This window comes from Fopius arisanus, unplaced genomic scaffold (assembly GCF_000806365.1).
Source record: "Fopius arisanus strain USDA-PBARC FA_bdor unplaced genomic scaffold, ASM80636v1 scaffold00063, whole genome shotgun sequence".
Taxonomy (NCBI): domain Eukaryota; kingdom Metazoa; phylum Arthropoda; class Insecta; order Hymenoptera; family Braconidae; genus Fopius; species Fopius arisanus.
The window spans coordinates 574,178-595,732 of record NW_011887802.1 but is presented as its reverse complement, the minus strand read 5'-3'; the positions used below and the strand labels follow the sequence as shown (position 1 = coordinate 595,732).

The window sequence follows — 21,555 nt, the reverse complement described above, 5'->3', positions numbered from 1 at the left end:
TTACTTTTTTTTATTTTGCCCATTTGACTTATCTCGAGGGCGAGACTCCTCGCAATATTTACAAGTACGGGGGCTTGGACCAATTTTAAAATTGAAACAATTGTCGTATATTGTAAGACGCATTGTCGCTCAGTGCTGCGGTGGTAATGGATGCTATCCGTAACTCGACGAGGATTTTTTTCAATCTTCATTACTCACGGCAAATGCTGTAAAGCCCACCGTGGAACAATCCACCTTCCCACTTCATTTCTTTTTTTTCTTCTCTGGTTTTCCTCGTCGAAGGAAGATTTCATTATCCAGAGTGCCCCGTGAAATTTGAAAATTACAATTCTGGGTACTGACTCGTCCAAGGCGAACTAAACGTTAGAATATTTCAATTTACATACATCCGAGGTCGTATATAATGGGTCTTAGAAGTTTAGATTACAGCTAAAAAAAGTTTTAAACTGTGATCATTAAAAGAGGTGAGTGACTATTGTTCGAAAATTTTCATTGCACTCCACTCCTGTTCTTTTACGTCCATCAAATTTAATTCATCAATCGACTTCTATTGCGAGTAGCCCAAACTGAAACATGAAGTATTTTTTTGGTGAACATGGCAAGCTGTCTCACATAGTTGGGAAAAAAAATGTGAAACATCCACTACACATCACCCATATCTCGTAAAAACGCTCCCGTTGCACGTTCACGGTGAGCCGTGGTAATTGAAGCAATCGGTATAGTTGCAATGCTTGAATGTTACCATCAAAAATTTCCAAACTGTGATATCGGTATTATTAATAATAATAGTTTATTTTCAAAGTGCATCATTTCAATGAGAGTGGAAAATAAAAATTCCGTAATAAAATGTATCGCAACCATCAAATATTCATTCCACAGATTTTGATAATCGAGACACAATCGTATAGTTCGAATATTCGAAGTCGTGTATAATGCTCATAACGTACGGGAATCATGTGTCAGATAATAACCATTACCCTTCGGTTTTGATGTTTCCCATTCGGAAATGTATAATACAGCCGATACTACCGGGCATGAGGGTGTGAATAATAATCTCAATTATTTATTAATCGCTACGTTGGATTATCTTGAATTTACAATTCCTTTTTGAGAGCAGTCGCTCCGCTATTTATGTTTACTTTATGTGTTAGGAAAGAGTAACGAGCCCTCATCGAGGGATCATAATTCCCGGACCTGATTACCTCAGCCGGGGAATAAGGCAACGGGCGCTCGTCAAGGGATCGCGTATTAACTCCGACATTCCATTAACTAAGTTACAATAGAGGAAACAGGCCCCATTGCGTTGGGCATTTATGACAGTCCCCTCAGACCAACTAGAACCACCTAAGTCCAAGTCAACTCGTTAATACAGCTTTCCGAATTTTTTCTCACCCATTGTATACGAGTCTCGTTTTTTTGAATGACTTGATGCTTTCATGACATATGTTATTTTATTTTGTCATCATCTGCCTTGATTTCCAGCGTTTTCTTTTTTTTTTTTGTGTTAACAATGAAAATGAATAATACAATTACGCAGTGAACATTGAATGAGACTGTCAATAAAAAAAGAAGTGTGAATTGGTGACCGTAAAGGGCTTTTAACATTCCATGAATATGACGTTAAAGTGTGGAATTTTGTGCAATATCGAATATCAAAGGCATTTCTCACAAACACCGATGGAATAAGCTCTGGAAATTGGAAAATTACCGTACGTGTGGCACAGAGGATAGAAGCAGAATGAGGGGGAAAGAGTGAGGGGCAAGAGGCAATGGGAAAGGAGGTTGGTGGTTGGAAAATAGAGAATAAGGGTGAACAAAAGCGCGGCCAGAGGGATTAATGAAAATTTAGTGAACGGTACTGGCTGGAATGGCATGAGTGCTTTTTCACTGGGATACCACACGATGCTCTCGCAGTCTGAAATTCACTTGCATCCACTGCCACCATTTTTCGTACTTTTCTGTTGATTTTCAGAGCTTTATTGACAGCCAATGTTAAAGATGACATGCCTTTGAAACCGAATCATAGTGTATACATGTTTTTTTTCTTTATTTTCTCAATTTTTCCGCACCTTTCGCCCTTAGATCAAATTTGGCCAATAATTTTCAGCCTCCATCGGTTTATAAAATAATTCTCAAATTTTTACGATTCTCTCAATTTTTAATATTTTTGTCGGTTTTATTTGACGGGTCCTTATCGTTAGGGTCATTCGAGATATTTCGAGATGGAATTTCTTTCTTCTTTTTATGTTACGATTTGTTGACCATAAAACTTTTTTTCGCATGGTAGTCTCGCTATCCAGTATTTCAGGGAGTCTCAATTGCACTGCACCTTCCCTCACAAAGAAGTTAATTACATCATTAGCATTGTCATAGTCAGCGCGTTGGCAGAATTACTGTCTGCCATCAAGCAACGTCTTCCTCATATTACAAAGACAGCCCACTTTAACGGCGAAAAGTCGTGGATTAAATAGGTCAAAGCTTTGTGAAATTTTCCTGGACTGTTGGATCGGACGAATTTAATACGCTTGAAAAATTACCACAATCACTCTCTTTTTCGTGGAATTTTCCATCCCATAGATTCGACCTCCGCGAAAATGCCGTACTATGTAAAATGTATTCGCAGATTATCATTCCGATCGGAAATCAAAAGGCTGTTCGTCAATATCACGAACGTCTAATGTATTGAATGATTTTGAAAATAAAAAAATAAGACAATTTTTATCAATCAAACGTCAATTCATGTAACCAGAGAGAATCGAATCGTGTCAATCGAATCAATTAGTGAAACTGGCAGTAGCTGTGGAACTATCAATTTAACGTGATGGAAAGTCCTTACGGAATCTATCTGTCACTTTGGTTTGCTCATACAGTTATTCGTTATAATAAAAATTTTTCGAATTGTAAATGATTGGATGGACGTGACGCAATGAGAAGTATTCATAATACGGATAGAATAAAAAACTTGTAATGAAACTGGTACCAGCGATTGAGATAAGAGTGAAAAATCAGTTTTTGTCGTGCGCAGATCGATTCGCTCGACTTGGCCCAGGTAAAAAAAAAATTGTAATCGGAATATTTTTTCCAAATTTTCAAAAAATTTCTGGAGAACGCTTTAGAAAATTAAGAAAAAAATTTTTCAAAACATTTCTCAAAAATACAATTGTTCTGTTTCCCGATTTTTTTTTTGTTTCAAAAGAAAAATTTTCTGAAAAGTTTTCCAGAAACTTTTTGAGAATTCCGAAAAAATATTACAATTTTTTTTTACCCGGGGGATTAAACCCAAAATGGACGTCAATTTGATTATTATATTTCTAATTGACTACACGTGCATCTATATGTTATTCACGGGATATATAGAATTTCTCGGTGAGTACACTAGATTTCCATCTCACCATTGTCACATTGGGTTGCCCTGGCAAAAGCACGCAGTTCACAAAAGTTGGTAGTCGTACGTTGGGGTGAATCGTGGAGGGTTTACGAGTTTTCCTAATTTTCATTCAAATCCATTTAAACTGTGCTCCAACAGAATGAAAAGCCAGGTCTAACCAAAGTACAGGAGAAGGTGCGAAAGAAAATAAAGAGGAAGTGAAAAGCCATCTACGTATCGTGAGTATTTTCCTGAAATTGTGGTGTGTTGGACTTTAGTCTGGTCTCGAATTTCATTGAAGATGCTACCCAGAAAGTTTATGGCTCTAGAACGAATGTTGAGTTGCACACACCTCTTCGTTAAAATTTGAAACGGAACTCCACCATAAAAGTCTCATCACGAAAGTTTTATGTACCAACTGGTATATTACAGGTATTAACGAAAAATCATAACCATGACCGCGAAGGGGATATATAAAATGATATTAAATTCATTCTCAACCTCGACGAATTTCCTCCATGCACAACGACAATGGATCCAGCTACGTACACTCATTCTTCATTCCTGCAGAAATGCCTGGCAATTATGATCGAAACGAGACCGCATATATACTCATCGTCTTTGGACATTCGCCTCGGGATATGAAAACCTCACCCTCACATTTTCGGAGGTGATTTTTTTCTCATCTTCACCCCGGAAATATAGTATATTTCACGGTGAATGCTGCTCGATTTTTGACGATAAATCCGTTTGCGGGCCAATAGTGCACATCGTCACTCGTTCGAATTTCACGCAAGATCTACCACAGGGTAGTCATAGCTGGTCTCTGACCAGCTATGATAAATCATAAAATGTCGAAATTTCGCAAGTTATTGGCAGCTTTGAGAGATGACTGTTCTGGAATTTATCCACAAATATCCGAATTATAAGTGGAATGCTAGATTCGTAATTAATGGCTCCGATCTCACCATTTAGAATTGCACAGCGTGTGCTATCCATCACGACCCAGAGGATTCTTATTATTATATATATATTATTTTCCCCAATATTTCTCTTTATATTATGAGTTTATTTTTTTTTATTGTAAACAAGTGGATGATAAGTGGAGGAAATATTCGCAGGTAGTTTGCTTGTGATTTTTCATCGGCTTAGCCTTCATTATCGAATTTATGTAGCGAATCGATCATGCATCATAACGATCGTCTCTTTCAATTCTGATATAAAAGCGTGTGGAGTTGAGATTTTCATTCAGAGGCTTATTATTTTCTCCCTGAATTGAAAGCAATGTAACAGGGAAAAGGACATTATGCTAGATGTGCAGGTGCTCTTCATCATTTTTTCAAGCCATTGTCGGGAAATACTGAAGGCAATTGAATGATGGCAAGCACATAGCACAATATCGATTTTCCCTTTCAAGTGAACTCCAATTGCCGTTCGGAGGTTACAGCTGGTGCTAGTCTGAATAACGCCAACAGATAGGAGCTCTCTAAAAGTGTAGTATTATATATTTTATAATTCCGTGTATTGGGGATTTTTGCACAAATGGATAGTGCGTAAGCTGTGATGTTTAATTCACGCAGTTTCCATCTCGCGAATTAAAACGTAATCAGCTGCCATCACAATAATTCTCCAATGGTTACTTCAATCATTAATCATTCTCCGTTTTCCGTTAATCGAGTGATTCACAGAAATATCTTGACAGCTCAACTCGGTTCGGTAATTATTACCTAATCACCCAGTAACCATTCGGGTACTGTCAATGTATGACTCAATTGTTATTGTTTAACTGCACCATTAGGTAATACGCCGAATTCTTCTATCAGTGTAGATAGGCAGAGTTTATGTTCTCCCTTTTTTTTCACTTCCTATCGTGAATTTTTTCAATGCAGAAAAAAGATGATCCTTTCTATTTCTCCCTTTTTCCCCTCGGTTTTCTTTCTGTCCCTGGGTCTCGCTTCCTCTCTCAATTTTTCCCTCCTTCCTCTGATTAGTGGATCTCCACGGGTAAATTGAGCGTATTATGCGCAAAAACTCATTAGGCCACGAGGATTTCCAAGCCAACTCCTCCGAGTTAGGTGGGACGTCAGATAAGAACCCCGACTTCAACGTCGATTTCCCCTCCTTTCTTGCGCCACTTTTCTTTCAGTTTCAATTTTTTCCCTCTTCACAAGCCTCTTCTGTTCTTTTCCTTCACAGCTCGATGAAAGTAACTGATTTGGTATTTAACTCCGCCGGGAATGGGGATAATTTGAAAAGTTCTTGCAATTATACTGAGTATAAAATTGTAAATTGTAATTTGCACAACTCCACGTCTGACTGATTGAGACCTATTTTTTGTGTAGTAAGTGGCCGCCAAATTTTTCCATCGAGTGATAATGATTTTTCATATAAATGACATCAATAAATTTTTAACGTGTCAAATGAAGTAAAAATGAGTAACAGCGTTATTTTAATCCAAATTATTACATCAACTAGAATTGTATACCATGGCCAGTTGAGCGAGGAGTCGAGTTCCTTTTTCGAGGGAAAACCATTATTGAGTTAATTATTGAAACCCACATAGTAATTCAATCATTTCACTCCCAATACATTTATACATTTATATTTCTATTAGAATCGTGCACATAAATCCTCAGTGCATCCAAATTATGTAAAAAATGGTTTAATGTGAAATCTGCTGCTGCTGGTTGGCGTGCTGTTTGGTTTAATTTAATAACGCGGAACATAATACCATATGGACCAGTAGAAACTCCACGCTAGGGTCAGACCTGGCGTATCTGCGGTTCCCTGAGATATGTTTCGAGTGAAAAATAGAAGAAAGAAAAACGTCTGTGTAAAAAAAAAAATTGCTGAATGAAACACACAAGTTAATTCTATGGAATTAAACTGCGATTCAATGTTCCCTTCCCAGTGAGAAAAAGCATTTTATGTGAATGGGGAGATTTTAACATTTGTAATTCAACCACTCCAACCCCCAGTCCATAAACTTTGATTATAAACAACCGAAGTTGGGTCTATCCGTACCATAAGTTTGCCCCATTCTCGATCTTCGCTCAAATACCTTTTAGACTCTGCATCGTAGTTTTCATCATTTAACTGACTCTTATATTATCCTTTTCTCCTTTTTTTTTTCCCGTGGTTTATTTTTTTGCGCTCATTCGCTTCTACCTTATACAATTGCTCGATGCGATTTGCCCGCAGTGAGCCGGAGGCCATTAAGGAATACACATAGCTACCTCGTGCTTTGCGTTTTTTTAAGCTCTTCAAGTACCGCCTTCCGCCATCCAAGCGTGCCGGTTTGCCCTACCACTGGTCACCCCTTTTCCTCCTTCTCCATCTTCGCCCTATATTCTCTTCTCTACCTGTGTTCCCTCCTTCACGTACATTTCCTCCGCTTTTAACGAGACTCTCATAAAACTTTCCTTGCTCTTATTTCAGTTTCTTTGTGCTCCCGCTAAATCTGATTCCAGAATGCATCCCGCGTTGAATTGTAATTAGACGATTGTTTAATGAACAACATCAGTCTTTCACATTATTTCATTTACGTACACGATACATCCTATTGTAAAAAGGACAGAAAACACTCAAGTTCAGATGGTTAAGATTGGATTATATCGGAAATTATTGAACTGTTCATTGTTCCCCTCGAACTTGCTAAACTGATACTTGTCTCTAGAAGGAAAATGGAGGTCTTGGAGTGAATTGGCATGAGTAAACTGCCTAAGCTGATTAAAGTTAAGAAGGAAAGTTCAATTCGCTAAGTTTATGCATTTCGTGATTTTGCGAGTAGACTGCAAAAAAACTTTTCACAAGAAAATATTTAGGAGATTCTGGGAGGTTTCAGGAGGAAGAAACATTACTCCCAAAAGGTGTTGTAGTGTCACACTGAGGATGGGGTGGTGTGTGGGGTAGTTTCGAAGTAGTTGGTAAATCCGGGAAGGGTCAGAATTAACGATGCGTTCACCGGAGAAGGAGCGAAGAAGGATAAGACAACGCGCAACGAAGAGGAAGTGGTTCAAGTCAACAAATTCTGCAATCAAAGTGCAGTGTAACGGATTGCTATCCTCTTCAAGCCCTCACGGAAGGCACCTCTTGGGAAACAAAAAAAATTCAACTTCGTTACGAGCTACATAACGACACGAACGACTGATCTCCAATAGCCCGGAAAATTCCAGAAAATTCTAGAAAATTTTGGAAAAATTGTGGTCCGAATATACTAAATGTTCACGAACTTCGCCACAATGGTGTTCAATCAGTAAGCATACGGCTGGGAGCATCGATGGTTTGTTACGATGTACCAGCACGTAAATGGGGTATGCTTACACACCGCAATCGGCAACCTATACTGGTGTTGACTGACGTAAATGAACCGGGGATGAGTACACTTGAATCATACCATTCCAGCTTTCGCATTCACTAGATGGATGCATTGCGTTCATCATCGTAAGGACTCTGATACCTTTAATCACTCTTGAAAGCTACACTGAGATTCTGCATCAGCAGCGCAACTTCTCTTCATTGTTATTGAAATGAGAAGGCGTCCCTGTTCGGCGTATTTATTTATTTTTTAATTCTGAATTTTGATAATTCCATCGCACCGACCCAGTAGGGCTATTCCCTCAAAAATAAATGTTTAGTATTTTTCTGGATAATTCAATATGAAACACCATCGCGGGAATAATTTGTCGCGGTTTCAATTGTGGCTCAAACCAATGACATTGTTTATTGAAGACTTGATAATGTGATAATTAATTATTTGATGAATTAACAGAAGACGTCTCAATGAGATCGAAATGAAAATTCAAAAGTTTAAGTTGAATCGTCTGTTTTCATCACATGGTAAATTCCCTTATGCATATGGTGAGCGTTTCCAGATTACCTTGTAATTGCTGTTATGCCCAACACACGTGTACTACACACCAGTATAATGTAATAGTGTAATTTTTATTATGCGACATGAGAAGAATCACCATATTGGGATAGTCCAAAACCCTTCAACTATATCGTGGTATTTTCTCCTCGGGTGATGGTAATTTCTTCAATTTAATTCACTCCGTGCAGTTGAATATGTATGAGCTACATGTGAGGATTACATAGTTGCCCTGAAGAAAGTTGTTGGAGCATTGAAAATTCGTAGGGCTCGGTGCATTCCCTACAATCGAATTTACGTGTACGTTGATAGAAAAGCAATTATTGTGGATGAATCGTAGTAAAATTAAGGAAATTAATTCTTGTAGCCAGTGCAAATATCATACTTGTTCCCAAACTCTCACAGTTTACGCGAAATTGTAACGAGCATTAGTAAAACTCTACATGAATTAAATGTCATCTATCATTGGTGTTGAATTGGTGACAAGGGTTTCGACCGTGCGAGAAGTTTCAAAAGTCGAGTGTTTGTCCCTTGAGAGGAAATAGACAATCTCAAACAAAGAACACAAGTTACTTATCAAGGTTCAACAACACTGGGTCTTCTCCTTGGACAAAGTGGCTTGTTTTGAATGTATGATCAAAGGGTGCATTGCCAGCCATTGCCCAACCAGAACGGACGCGCAGACTCAACTAAATACAGTTGGTAATCCAAATTAGAACGGGACAATTGAAACTAATCCCCTTGCCAAAGTTACCGGCTTTCTTGGTCTTCTACGTGCTAAAGAGAATGCTGCGTCTACAGAAGGTAACAAAAGTGAAGGGTGAAGCGATGGAGTTTGGTGGTAGAATTTATCCTCTCTTTACAAACCATCCAAGAGTGGGTTTTTATACCTGATAAGCCGAAAAGACCTCGTTCAGTGATTTTCCGAAATCGTAAGAGGAAATAGAAACTGAAATTCAAATATCCGGTATCCAATCCTGACGTAATCTACATATTAGCCTATTGCAATTAATTAAAATTAATGAATGCCCAATGCCTTTTTATTTAAATCTTCCGGAGAATCCTCATTACTGATTAAATAATTGTACCTAGAAATCGGATTGATGTCCGATTTTGCAATTAATTCAAATCGAATCGACTTATCGATTTAGGATTAAAGCCATAATAAGGGCTAATATATTGGAGAGCATTTCCGCTTCTTTGTGATCTTGGGCGATCATTAACTAGAATTTTACAGAACTCTGGATCTTTCAATCAGGGGCTGTTTACGGCATTGCGAGTGGTTTTGTTTCGATTCAGCCTCCCTGGGATTTTCTCCGAGGAAAAAAAAGGTCATAAGAATGGGTGTGTCTGTGAATCTGATTTCACGATGCAACGAGCAAAGAACTAAAGCTGGAGAGAGTTGTGGGAGGAACGGAGAAGACCTTTGCAGAGACCAACTTGGCTCGGGATTATCCTCGAGGATTCTCTCTGACCAGGTTCAGATATCTCTGCGATCCTCTTTTCAACCTTAAAGAGGCTATAATGTAGCCTAAGCCGCAGCTGATTCCTACTCTGTTGAAGTACAGGTATGTATCTACTACCGTATGTCTATTCTCATTGATTTAACGTCCGAGCGAAAAGGTGACGAGTGAGCAAACTGTAAATAATTAAATAAAGCGCCGAAAATGAAAACAGAAATGTCCAAATTCCCAGAAAACGTGAAATAATCAAATATATACAGGACCTGAGTGCCCGGGTAAAAAAAAATTGTAATCGGAATATTTTTTCCAAATTTTCAAAAAATTTCTGGAAAACTTTTCAGAAAATTTTTCTCTTGCAACAAAAAAAAAATCGGGAAATCAAAAAAAAAATCGGGAAACAACACAATTATATTTTTGGGATATGTTTTGAAAAATTTTTCAAAAAAACGTGAACGCGAAAACGTGAAAATGTGAATATTGCAATTACATTTTTTTTTACCCGGGTGAAATACTGAAAAATCTCCCACTCACTAATACATTTGAGTTTACCGAACGCGGCGCAAATTCCAAAGATTAATTCTGCAAGCTCGTAATTTTCGTTTTTAATCTGAAAACATGATAAATTACGTTTTACACCGCATACGTTGTATGACTACCTTTCTCCATATGTTATTGGTTTTTTTATTTATTGACTTGTACTGGTATGTTCTAGCAGTGTCATAAAATGCGATGGAGCGCATTGGATGGGACGCGGCGGCCGTTATCTTATATTTTCATAAGCCCACGTATGAGAATACTCCAGCAAATAACATCGCCATGTTTTCAAATTTACAATATGGAAACCAGTAGGTCAATCACGTTACATTGTTATCGTCACAGACTTCATCTTGGTTTTTTTTGTGTCTTTGCTCCAATAGATGAAACACTATCGGCATCTCTAAGCAATGTCACAACGAGCGCTACAATTCACTGCAATAGCACTAGTTGTGACATTGCTCGGAGTAGCCAACGACGAGGTACAATGAACGTGACAATCCTCGTAAGCCAATCACGGTCTTGATACTACTGGCCACACAATGTACTTGCTACCCTTGCCCAACAATATCCCATACTTGTTTTTCCTCTTTCACGTTTATACACATTCTCCGTTCCACGCTTTTCCCCGAATTACTTGGCGACGTGGTGCACGCGACAGCAAAGACCGAAGAAAAGAGCTGTATGTTTTATCTGCTAGAGAAAAAATTAGCCGATGGTTCACCGATTTTTAAGAGAATTGACAGCCATCGGGAAATTATTATTATTTTCCTCAAGAGAAGACTAGATTATCATGTGAGATAAGTTCGTCGAACTGAAGAATATTCGTTTTCTTTTCGGAAATTCGTAATAAAAATTCTTGAACATTTATAATTTGATGTTTATGATTTGATGAGAGACGGAGCCCTTCCATGCTCGCTCCATCCATAGCTACCGGATCAAATCTAGTATTTAATACAACGAAGCATCTGAATTTCCCCAGAAAAAAAAGCACCATCTGAATTTTCAAACGATCGGACGTTTTTTTTCCTCTCATCTGCGTTATATTTTTGTTTTCTTTTCACCGTGTAGCACAGCAATGACAATACGAAAAAGCCAACAACGACGTAATAGTAGTAGTAGAGCCAATAGTAATCGATACAGCTCAGCCTGTCTACCTTGTTTTTTCATCCTTCTCCAACAGTTTCCAGTGGTTTTCGTTAGCCAATTGGTATTTGCCTTGCAAAGGAGAATAGCAAAGCGTTGATGAAAACCGTAAGAATTTATGAAAGTATGTTTACCCACATTTTCTCACCCTAGTGCTTCTGAACTATGGATACAGAGAATCTCGTTCCCATAAATTTTCAATCGATAGTTGAATCTCCGAACAGCTCATTTGTACCATCTTCGAGCCACTGCTGATATTGCGGGTTTTTGGTTTAATATTCTGTGTTGGAGCTATAGTACACAGACAAAGACTGCTACCAACGGATTTTCCTTTACTAACGCTTCCGCCTATCTTGCCATGGTCCGATCGGTCGTTGCCCACCGACCATGCCTCTGGAGTAACCTAATTTAATTGAAACCCTTCTCTCTATCTCTCTAGACTATGCAACCACTCGAGAGGAAAAAGGTGCTTGGACCCGAGACATGTAGAGACTGTAGACATGCTCCAATTTTTCATATTTTATATTATCAATACTGAATGCCCAAGCGATTTTCATTAGTGGTGTCGTAACAGTGTTATCACGTCAAAACTTTAATTAATAATAATATTAACTAATATTATTTTCCTGAATGTTTGTGCAGGGCAATATCAATTTAATAATTGATTGAAAATTAATCCACTAATGGAATTTCTATGCATTCATATTAGTGATTTATTAACTATTTTTATTTCTGTTAAATTTGGCAGTGGCTGCGAATTTATTATTTATTTTCCCGTCAATTATTATTTGTATTGATTTAATTTAATTGGTCCATGCACTGTTTACTGCCATTTATATTAATTAAATAGTGTTGATTTAAATTGTTAATTATCAATTTCAGGAGCACATTCGAAGCTAATTGATGTTTTTGTTGAAAAGAAATTCTCATCGACGAAGTGTGAGTGTTCCACTTGAACGAAAAAATAAAGAGAGGAAAAGAGGAAAGAGGAATTTTCCGATACTAGTTCATATGAAGACGATGATTTATTTGAAGTCGCGCTGGTGAGGGAAGCGAAAATAGAAAGGCGATAAGGGGAATAAAAAAATAATCTCATAGCTGATAGTGGAACTGCAAAACCGTTTGACTCGACGAGCCACAAACTAATCCACTTACATTGGACTCGGGCTCTCGAAAGGAGGGACAGAAAGACGCTACCAACACACATATACCAAACTGACTTGGAATATTCCGAGTGAGGTGTGATGGAAGAACCGTAGGAGAAATAGGAAATCTGCAGTGAAAAGTAAAAAAAAAGTTCTTGAATTGATGTAAAAAATGTCAGAATGATCAATTCAGTTTGACTTCGCAGAAGATATGATATGGCTTCAGGAAAATGATATCATCTCTTCTTTGAAAGCACTCGTCTTGCTTTGACATTTTACAATGTAAGTGAACAATTTTTTTTTTTCAATATCATTGTTCTACAGAGAGATTCCAGCGGTGAAAAGTGCTAACAGGTTTCGAGAAAATGAAAAATTCTCTACTATTGATACATCTTCTTTAACGTGAGTCGATGTTATATTCATGTCTAAATATATAAAGCTCCTTTATCTTCGAGTAGAGGAGAAAAATAGGAGAGCAGACTCAGGTCACCATGAAAGTGGAAAGCACCCCACCGATAAATATACCAATAATTACCATCGCTCCAGAGCAACGAAATAGTGAGTCATAAACAGTCGGAGAATCACGGCAATATTTCTCCGAAAGTGCATAAACTGAAGGGAAGAGTGCACATAAAGAACACATCTCACGCTCGCAAAAACGTGCACCTGGTAGGAAAGTTTCTCCCCAGAAATACATATATATTGCCAAGAATAATGTATGTATCACTAGGGATGAGAGATTACACATGTGCGCTAAGATCTGACGGTTAGATTCGAGCCATTGCACCTCAGTCGACGTCGAGTTTTATCCTTTCATTGAGCGAATTGTTGAAAATAGCGGAAATTTTAGGGTAAACTTTTCGATTCAATGGTGCCGAAGACATTACGATCTGCAACCATAAATTAGATGCATCCGTTGGAAACTTTCAGCATTTACCTATATATCGACTAGAATATTTGCTTCTCGTCTATTCTGCGCATACTAAATCGAAGGAAAAAATATGAATAATATAATTTTTACGATTGGTCGGAGTCATCGCTCAACGATTGAATAAAAGTTTATATTTAAAAAATAGAAAATATTTTTTTTTTAGTTTATTTTCTCGAGATTTTAATTTCGGGAACAAAACACACCTCCGAATATTGACCATGAGATTTTTATCATGGAAGTTTACTCTGAGAACTGCGATTCTCGTAAGTGCATTCACTTCCGGGAAAATGGCTGAGTCCGGACTTGTTAGAAGATTTTCTTGCTTGAACCATTGAGTCTGAGGTAAAACACGAACACGACCGGGAAAACATTTCTCAAACTTTTCATCATAAACTGAAAACGTAACGGTGTTGAATTCGAGAGTTCGGCTGGAATACTTGAGTTTAAAATTCGAGCAGACGATTCTCGTAACACTCAAGCGACAGGGATTCAATTCGATAATTGGGTTTTCAATTAGTAAAGATCTTCTGATAATTGGATTTTCACTCGCATCAGAAGGAGAATTAGTTTTCATACTGCAAATCAAATTTGAGGGTCAATAGAAACGGGCATTTACGACAATTGCAAGTGCCATTACTCGGTATTTTAATAGCAGATTGTCTGTGGTAATTTTACACTAATTTTTGGACATTGAACACTCGGAAAAATAAAAATTATTAAATTCATACATTTTGTTAAAAAAATTCGTGACACTACCTTTTTTTTCTTTACTCTACTCCCTAAATCCGGATCATCAGAAAAATCAGAACCTTTTTCCTTACAACGCTCAACACATTGACCTCTCAACACGTTTCCTAGAAAATTTGGGCATGACGAAAAAAGTGTAACTAAAGAGGTTACTCGTTCAGGTAATTCCTTGGTAGTTTTTTCAGTTGAAAAGACTGTTTACAGGGGAAGGCTTCTCTGCTTTTAGCAAGTATATATAGTGGCGACTCCCCTCGTATCATAAATTCGCGGAGGATAGAAGTATAAGGTAAATAGCGTCGACCGTACGGTCCTTCGTAGATCCGCCCCTTTCACACCATCTTTCTATATTCTATCTTGTGCAGTACGTAAAGAAAGAAACTTGGAAGTGAAGAAATGGAAAGAGGAGAAAATAATGCATTGAGAGTATGAAAAGAAACCCTGAGAGAAACTTGCGTAACCATTTTTACGAGCACATCTTTTACATCTGAGGAATACTCACATTTATTAAAGTTTTTTTTACCCATTTCTGTACTTCCATGATTTATATATTCATTTCAGTAGTACACGCATTTCACATATTTTTATCAATAGCCAATAATTATTATTGAAAACAGGCTGTCGTGATACTATGATCAAATCTTGGAAGATTTTTAGCCGGGATCAACTTTGCCTTTAAAGATCTTCCCGATACCAAACAATGATTACAATGGAGAGAACAAATCTACGTGAGTAATGGAATCATAAATTCATGGATGATATTTGAAAAAAATAGAAAACAAGCGAGCACATCATTTAGGTATTGGATACGGTACGCGAGAGCAATGTTATCATGGTTCAACAGGCGCTGCTTTGTGTATATTCAATACATAATCGATTAATCCAATACCATTGAGCTGAACTTATGTTATTTTCAATTGTTAACTGTTAATGGAACCTTCATCAACGATGAATAACACCACCCCCAACATATTTGTTTTTCGCTCTAACCGTTTCTCGCTGATAGATTATCCCTAATATATAATATACTCCACTATTTATAAAACATCAGTGTTCTCCAACCGCAATATATATGATTTTTTTTCGAATACTTCGCAAACTCCCCGTTTCTCGGTTCGAAAATTCCACATTGAAAAAGTGGATTTTTCAAATAATTCAGTATATCAGTGAGTAATTCATTTTTCCCTTAATACAGCCCATCGAATAGAAGACTCATGAAAAATGTTTTTTCTTTCTGCGTGTTTTTTTTTTTTTTCGATTTCGTCCATTGTCGATAACCGACCCAGGATTAATTTATCTCGGTACGAGTCGGGAATGAACGATTTAAAAAAAAAAATGAAAAAGTTATCAGCGACAGGTTGAGCTGTAGTGGTGAGAGCTTGGGGTCTCCACAGTCAGTGAAAGATTATTATATATAGTGGGTGTGTGGGGTATGGTGTCGTACTTTGGTCATTGGCATTGTCGAGTGCCGGACGACCGTTGGCCGTGAGTGTATTTTCGATTCACCATCCTACGGTTTGTCGTCGACAGGCGGTGCTCCATTATGCCGGTAAAATATTGACACTCAATATTTTGCAGGAGCTCACTACACCCCAGGAGTGAGAATACGAGTACGAATATATTTTGTATATTCGAATGCCCGAGTATAACAATTGTTCGTGGTTGATTACTGTTTCTGCTTACTCGTACGCGATGAGTAATTATGTCTATTGCAAAAACATGTATTTATGGTAATCGACTTACCGAGGTCTTGTTGCCCAGGTTTTTTACACGACAATTGAGATACGTCGTTTTTCCCAGCAGGGCTGTGACGTTTTTTGATGCTGCTAGGTCGAAGTACGGTCCTGTTCTCGAATTGAGGTCATCGACAGCATTTTGTTGAGAAGGCTCCGAATTCTTTCCACTACTACTGTGCTGAGCACCGTAACTCAGGGAACCTGGAACAGATTGGGTTTTGCTTAATAAAATTTTTACGAAGTCGTTAGCCAACACCAGCGCAAACTGGTGAAATATGAACACATCCTACTTGATATATTGATTCCATTTGACAAGTGCCAAATACTGAATATGTCATTTCCATACGAAAGATACGATTGATTTTATATGAATATTGCGCATACTGATACAATGATTTTATCGAACAAGTGTAGGATAATGTGAATAAACATCGTTGAAATATTCCATTCATAGTAGCAATACTTCAATCCTCCTAACAATGGACTCTCCATTTATTCCAAACGCCATTATCTAGCTCTAAAAATCGATTGATTAGTGCAGATGAGTTAGTGAATTCATAATTGTCATGTTAGTAATACAATTTCATCTTCTCCTATTGTTGACCGCCTTTGAAGATCAATCGCTGCCTTGGGCTTCCCCCTTTGCTTTGAAATTCAAATTCACTCCACGTTCTACTTGAAATCCTTGCGGAGCAGAGTAAAGACAGTTCTCTGTAGATCTTGTATATAAATTGATTCTGTGTACCGGCGTTCCGGAAAATCTGGTTTACCAAAAAAAGATGTGGAATTTCTCCAAGAAGACAAAGGTCCAAGTTGTGGACATCTTCCATTGATAGGCCAACATCCGTTTGGATGGGGACTCTCCAATTCACGGGTAAGCGAAGTTGGTTGAATATCAGAGACATGAGCTCAGAATAGTTGTGAGGTGAAATGAAGCCTTGACCACGTCTCAATGAGAGAATCTCTCGGGTAATACGGTCATATGAAGAGCATGAATCACTATGAAACTTTACCTATTAATCGACGGACCTCGATTGTACCGGATGCCCTAACTTAGTTCTATGGGCTTCCGTTTCGTACCTGATTCGTTGATTCGGGAGATTCAAATTCAGGTGATGCCAAATGGAAATTTCGAATTTTTCAATTTCAGTGAATACCTTCTCGATTTTCATGCTCCCCTGATACTTTTTCGAAAAATTTCGAATTTTCAAATTTCAGGGAATACCTCCTCGATTTTCATGCTCCCCTGATATTTTTTTGAAAATTTCGAAATTTTTCAATTTCGGTGAATACCTCCTCGATTCTCATGCTCCACTGATACTTTTACAAAAATTTTGAATTTTCAAATTTCAGGGAATACCTCCTCGATTTTCATGCTCCCCTGATATTTTTTTGAAAATTTCGAAATTTTTCAATTTCAGTGAATACCTCCTCGATTTTCATGCTCCACTGATACTTTTACAAAAATTTTGAATTTTTGAATTTCAGTGAATACCTCCTCGATTTTCATGCTCCCCTGATACTTTTACAAAAATTTTGAATTTTCAAATTTCCGTGAATACCTCGAAATTTACAAATCTACAAACAATCCACAAATTCGACACAAAACCCCCGTCGTATGAATAATCCCAAAAATATTTTTCCCCCTGTGTAACTCATTAAGAGTAAAAAAATTCTAGAGTATTATTCGGTTAATGAAATCTCCCCTCACTGTCCCTTGAAGACATCCCAAAATTCCCGCGTCCTCAGGCGAAATTCTTATTTAACCTCGAAATATTTCAATTTCTCAAAGAACCTCTAACACATCATTTCACCGTTGAAAAGAGCCTCACGGCAACCCCATAGAGTGGTCCAAGCCGACATGTGAAAGATAAAATTGGGATGAAAAGGAAGAAAACCAGTGAGAAGAATGGAGAATAGTCCACGTAGTGGCCACCGGCAAATTTAGAATTCTTCACTTCCTCGATCCATGTTGTATCCATACATAGCTGGTCCCTTGTGGAGTGAAATACCTATATACATCACGGGTGAAAAACTGCATGTACTCCATATGGAAGCCCAGGGGCGAATGAAACGCAAGCCTGCGGAGCACAACTGTATATCGAGAAGCACTCTATTCACCGAGCTTTCGCCAATAAATAAACTCATCGGGGCATCATATTTCTTCGTCGCCAGAATACACCTCAACACCACAGCCAAGGTTGGCGATTTATTTTACAGTATTTATTTCATTTTGTGGTACATGAGCAGGTCATTCATCTGAATAATTGCCACACAATAGTTATGGATCAATCATCATTACGAAGCAAAAAAATCGCTGACTTTTTAATTTATCCAGATGCACGAGTACTTTGAGTAAAATTCCACCTAAATAATGCACTATTTGCTGTCACTAATTTGAAACTTAATATGCTACATTGATAATTCATCAGGACTTGGAAATTTGCTGGGCTTACGTGATTCCTATGCCAAATCTCATTCAGAATTCAACGGATTTAATTTACACGTTTAATCGTGTCTTTGACGATTTCAACCTAATTAACCATGAAAATGGCGGAGGAAATGGTAATGTTTCATTTGAATGGTGAGCGTTGATGGTGGTACATGTATTCCAGATGTAATATATGGACGGCTTCAAAAGTGGTAACCTATACCGATTTACTTTTCTCGTGTCTGTTTTGCGGTAGCAAAGACTTAACCGTGTGGTCGAGGCACACACATACTCCACACTTTAAAGTTGATCGCATGAGAATCAGAGGAATACTTTGACTAACATCCTGATTTTTCCTCAGTTAAATTCCGCCTAATGAGGATGGAAACGGATTGCAGCTTTGCCCGTAATTGCAATGTTCAAGGTAAAGGCTCAACAGAAAATCCGAAAATCCGAACATTCGTGCAATTCACGATTCGTAAGGTCAAAATTACGCACCCTGTATTTTTGTGGTCATATTACTACTCCATGCAGTATTGAACTTCACTGTTATCCTCGACGAGAATATATATTCCTCCAATGAAGTTGGGAATTGAAGTTGAAATTAAATTCCTCATAATCTGAGGCTATGGGTTTTATTATATATTCGGTTTTGTATGCATTGAAAAAATAATTACTCCTTCAGAATAAATTTGCTAACTACTAGGAAATCTACATATTTAAAATCCTATTATCCATATGTATTCACGTATGTTAAGTTAATTTATATAGTGGATATACCATTTATCATCTCTCTCTAAATCGTAGTAATTCTCAACATCATAATTCCATCCCTGCCAACATTTTCAATTTCCTCGAGGATGAAAATGTACTTTTTCACCTGATTCGCTACCATAATTTCACCTAGATTCGCCCTCACCCTGCATCCAATGAAAATAAAAAATATAAACGGATGGCAAAATTGCAGAGAAACTGTCACCCAGCAATTTGTAAGAAAATTGGATTGAACCGTTTAAGGAAGCTCGATAAATTTCTGTCTCCCTATTCACGAGCTGATGGTCGACTTGAAAAGGTGGAGGAAAGCGAAAAACGGAAGCATAGAGGCAGGGAGAAAAAAATGAAGAAACATCGAATGAGGAAAAAAAATACTCTCAATGGAAAGTGCCAAGAGAAAAATTCCCGGGAAGATAAACCCGGTCATATCCATAACTTGCAATCGATATTTTTTCCTCTGTTAACAATTACATTATCTTCGGGCTACAGAGGACTATCTACTCTAGAAATTTTTTCCCTCCAACCAATTCACTGAGTTAACTGAGCAGATAAGACTGATAGATTCTTGAGTGTAAAAATGATACCTTGCCAACGGCTAAGTTGGATGGTAGCCAATATTTGGTAATGCTAACAAGATTTCACCTGAAAATTCATATTGAAGGTAATTGCTATTGCTAAAACTGTTGCGTAAATCTAGTCGAAACTGCTGGACTTTTTTTTTCCATTTTTGGTTTTTCCCCTAATTTTTTCTTCACCGATCGACGCGTTTTTTCGTTTTTAAAAGTGATTTACTCAGGGATATCAACTCGCACGGACCATGGAGATGGCCCCTCCCTGGGTTACCGGTTGAGACGTGAAATCCTGTGATTGGTTCGGGGCTGTCTATGCGAAATTTCCCCACCATAAAATTTCTGCCAATCACGGCGTCATAGCTGGTTGTAGAGTAGGGCATCTCTGCCGTTAATCTTCAGACCACTTTGGGCATCCACGGGAGCATTGTTGGAGAGAAAGGCCGGAGAAGTAAAAAAAACAACTTGGTGGTTTCCAGAAGATAACAAATTCTCCACCAGGACTCTACAATTCGGTTCGTCGACAATGTCCACGTCGAAAATGTAAAATTAGATTATTAGAGTTCTACGTGGTTTATCGAAATTGTACTGCTCCATTGCTATAATTTCAACAAAAACTCAGCATTGATATCGCACACCTTCATCTTGGCGATTGCAAAAATTTCCATTGTCTAGTGCGGAATTGCTCACAATACTGAGTAAAACGGCATCGTATCTCGAGAGATGAAATCGTCTTGAGAATGTCGACAACTCTCGGTGTCCCAGTTTTTCTACAATTCTCCCTTTTTTTTTCAACGTCTTAACTCCTTATACCCGAGCGTCTTATTTGCGGTCACATTTCTACCGTCTCTCGTTCTTGCCGTCTCTGAACGCGACGGCCAATTCAGTTAATTTCACACCTCAGTGTCAAGAGGATGGCATAGAGAGAGCCATATAATATAAAGTAAGACGATTTTGTGCCAGAAGGGTCTACTCATTGTGAGATTCTATTTTTTCTCTTCATTTTTCTTAGCCCAGGCCGAGGTGCACCATTCAGTGCGAGTACGTCAAGAATCGACAATTATAATATTTTTCATTATTAATTGAAAACTTATGTCTTCTTTGTTGAGATAGAGGAGAATCCCAGAGAGAAGTTATGGTTTCTTTTCCCTCTTGCAACAAGTAGAGTCTACTCTCACAAGTGAGTCGCCAGCCATTTTGAGTTTTTGGATTTTTATTGTTGAGTTGAACCGAGAGGAGTGACTTATTAATATTTTTGAGTAAAAATTAAAATTAAGTTCTTTCTTTGGAAAAGTGGCGTACGTCACAAATTAATAAACACCACAAAAAATAAAATATAAAATGCATTTATTCTAGGATATATTTATTTTATCTTTACTGGTCATTCATCCTGTGATAATCTATTCATTGTAAAAATTTATCTCTGCAATTAGTATCTGGATTCAATTGTCGGGTCTATTGGAAAATTTTTCATTTCAGTTCCTGATGATAAAGCGGCTATCAATTATCGTGTTTATAGCCGAGGCATCGACGATTCTTTGAATGGTGAGGTTATTGAATGCCCGTTGATAACAATATAATTGCTTTTATATCTAAATATAACCAATCAAGATGGTAATCTTCAATTGTTCAATTTGAGCCCAGAAGATACATCTTCAGATAGACGTATAGAAAAAATGTTAATGAGAGCAATTAGCGATGAATCTCGTTAAAAAAATAATAACGTCATGTTCTAGCTGAGCAATAAACTCCTCGTTAAATTTAAATACTGCATTTATGTTAAATACATATTATAAATATATTTAAAAATTCGTTACTGCTAATATTATGACACATTAATTTCAT

General features: G+C 37.6%; 1 protein-coding gene and 1 long non-coding RNA gene across 2 annotated transcripts in view; one reads left to right on the top strand and one right to left on the bottom strand.

The window, feature by feature from the left end:
* LOC105268978 (T-lymphocyte activation antigen CD86) overlaps positions 1-21,555 on the bottom strand; it is a gene marked incomplete in the record, with an annotated part of 141,679 nt that overhangs the window by 47,279 nt on the left and 72,845 nt on the right. The window contains 1 exon segment of the mRNA XM_011308920.1: positions 15,944-16,137. Within this exon segment, the coding sequence (XP_011307222.1) occupies positions 15,944-16,137 (194 nt within the window).
* Positions 20,566-21,533, top strand: LOC105268973 (uncharacterized). Its single transcript, XR_892393.1, has 3 exons — positions 20,566-20,751; positions 20,824-20,890; positions 21,190-21,533. It is a non-coding gene; the product is annotated as an uncharacterized lncRNA (long non-coding RNA).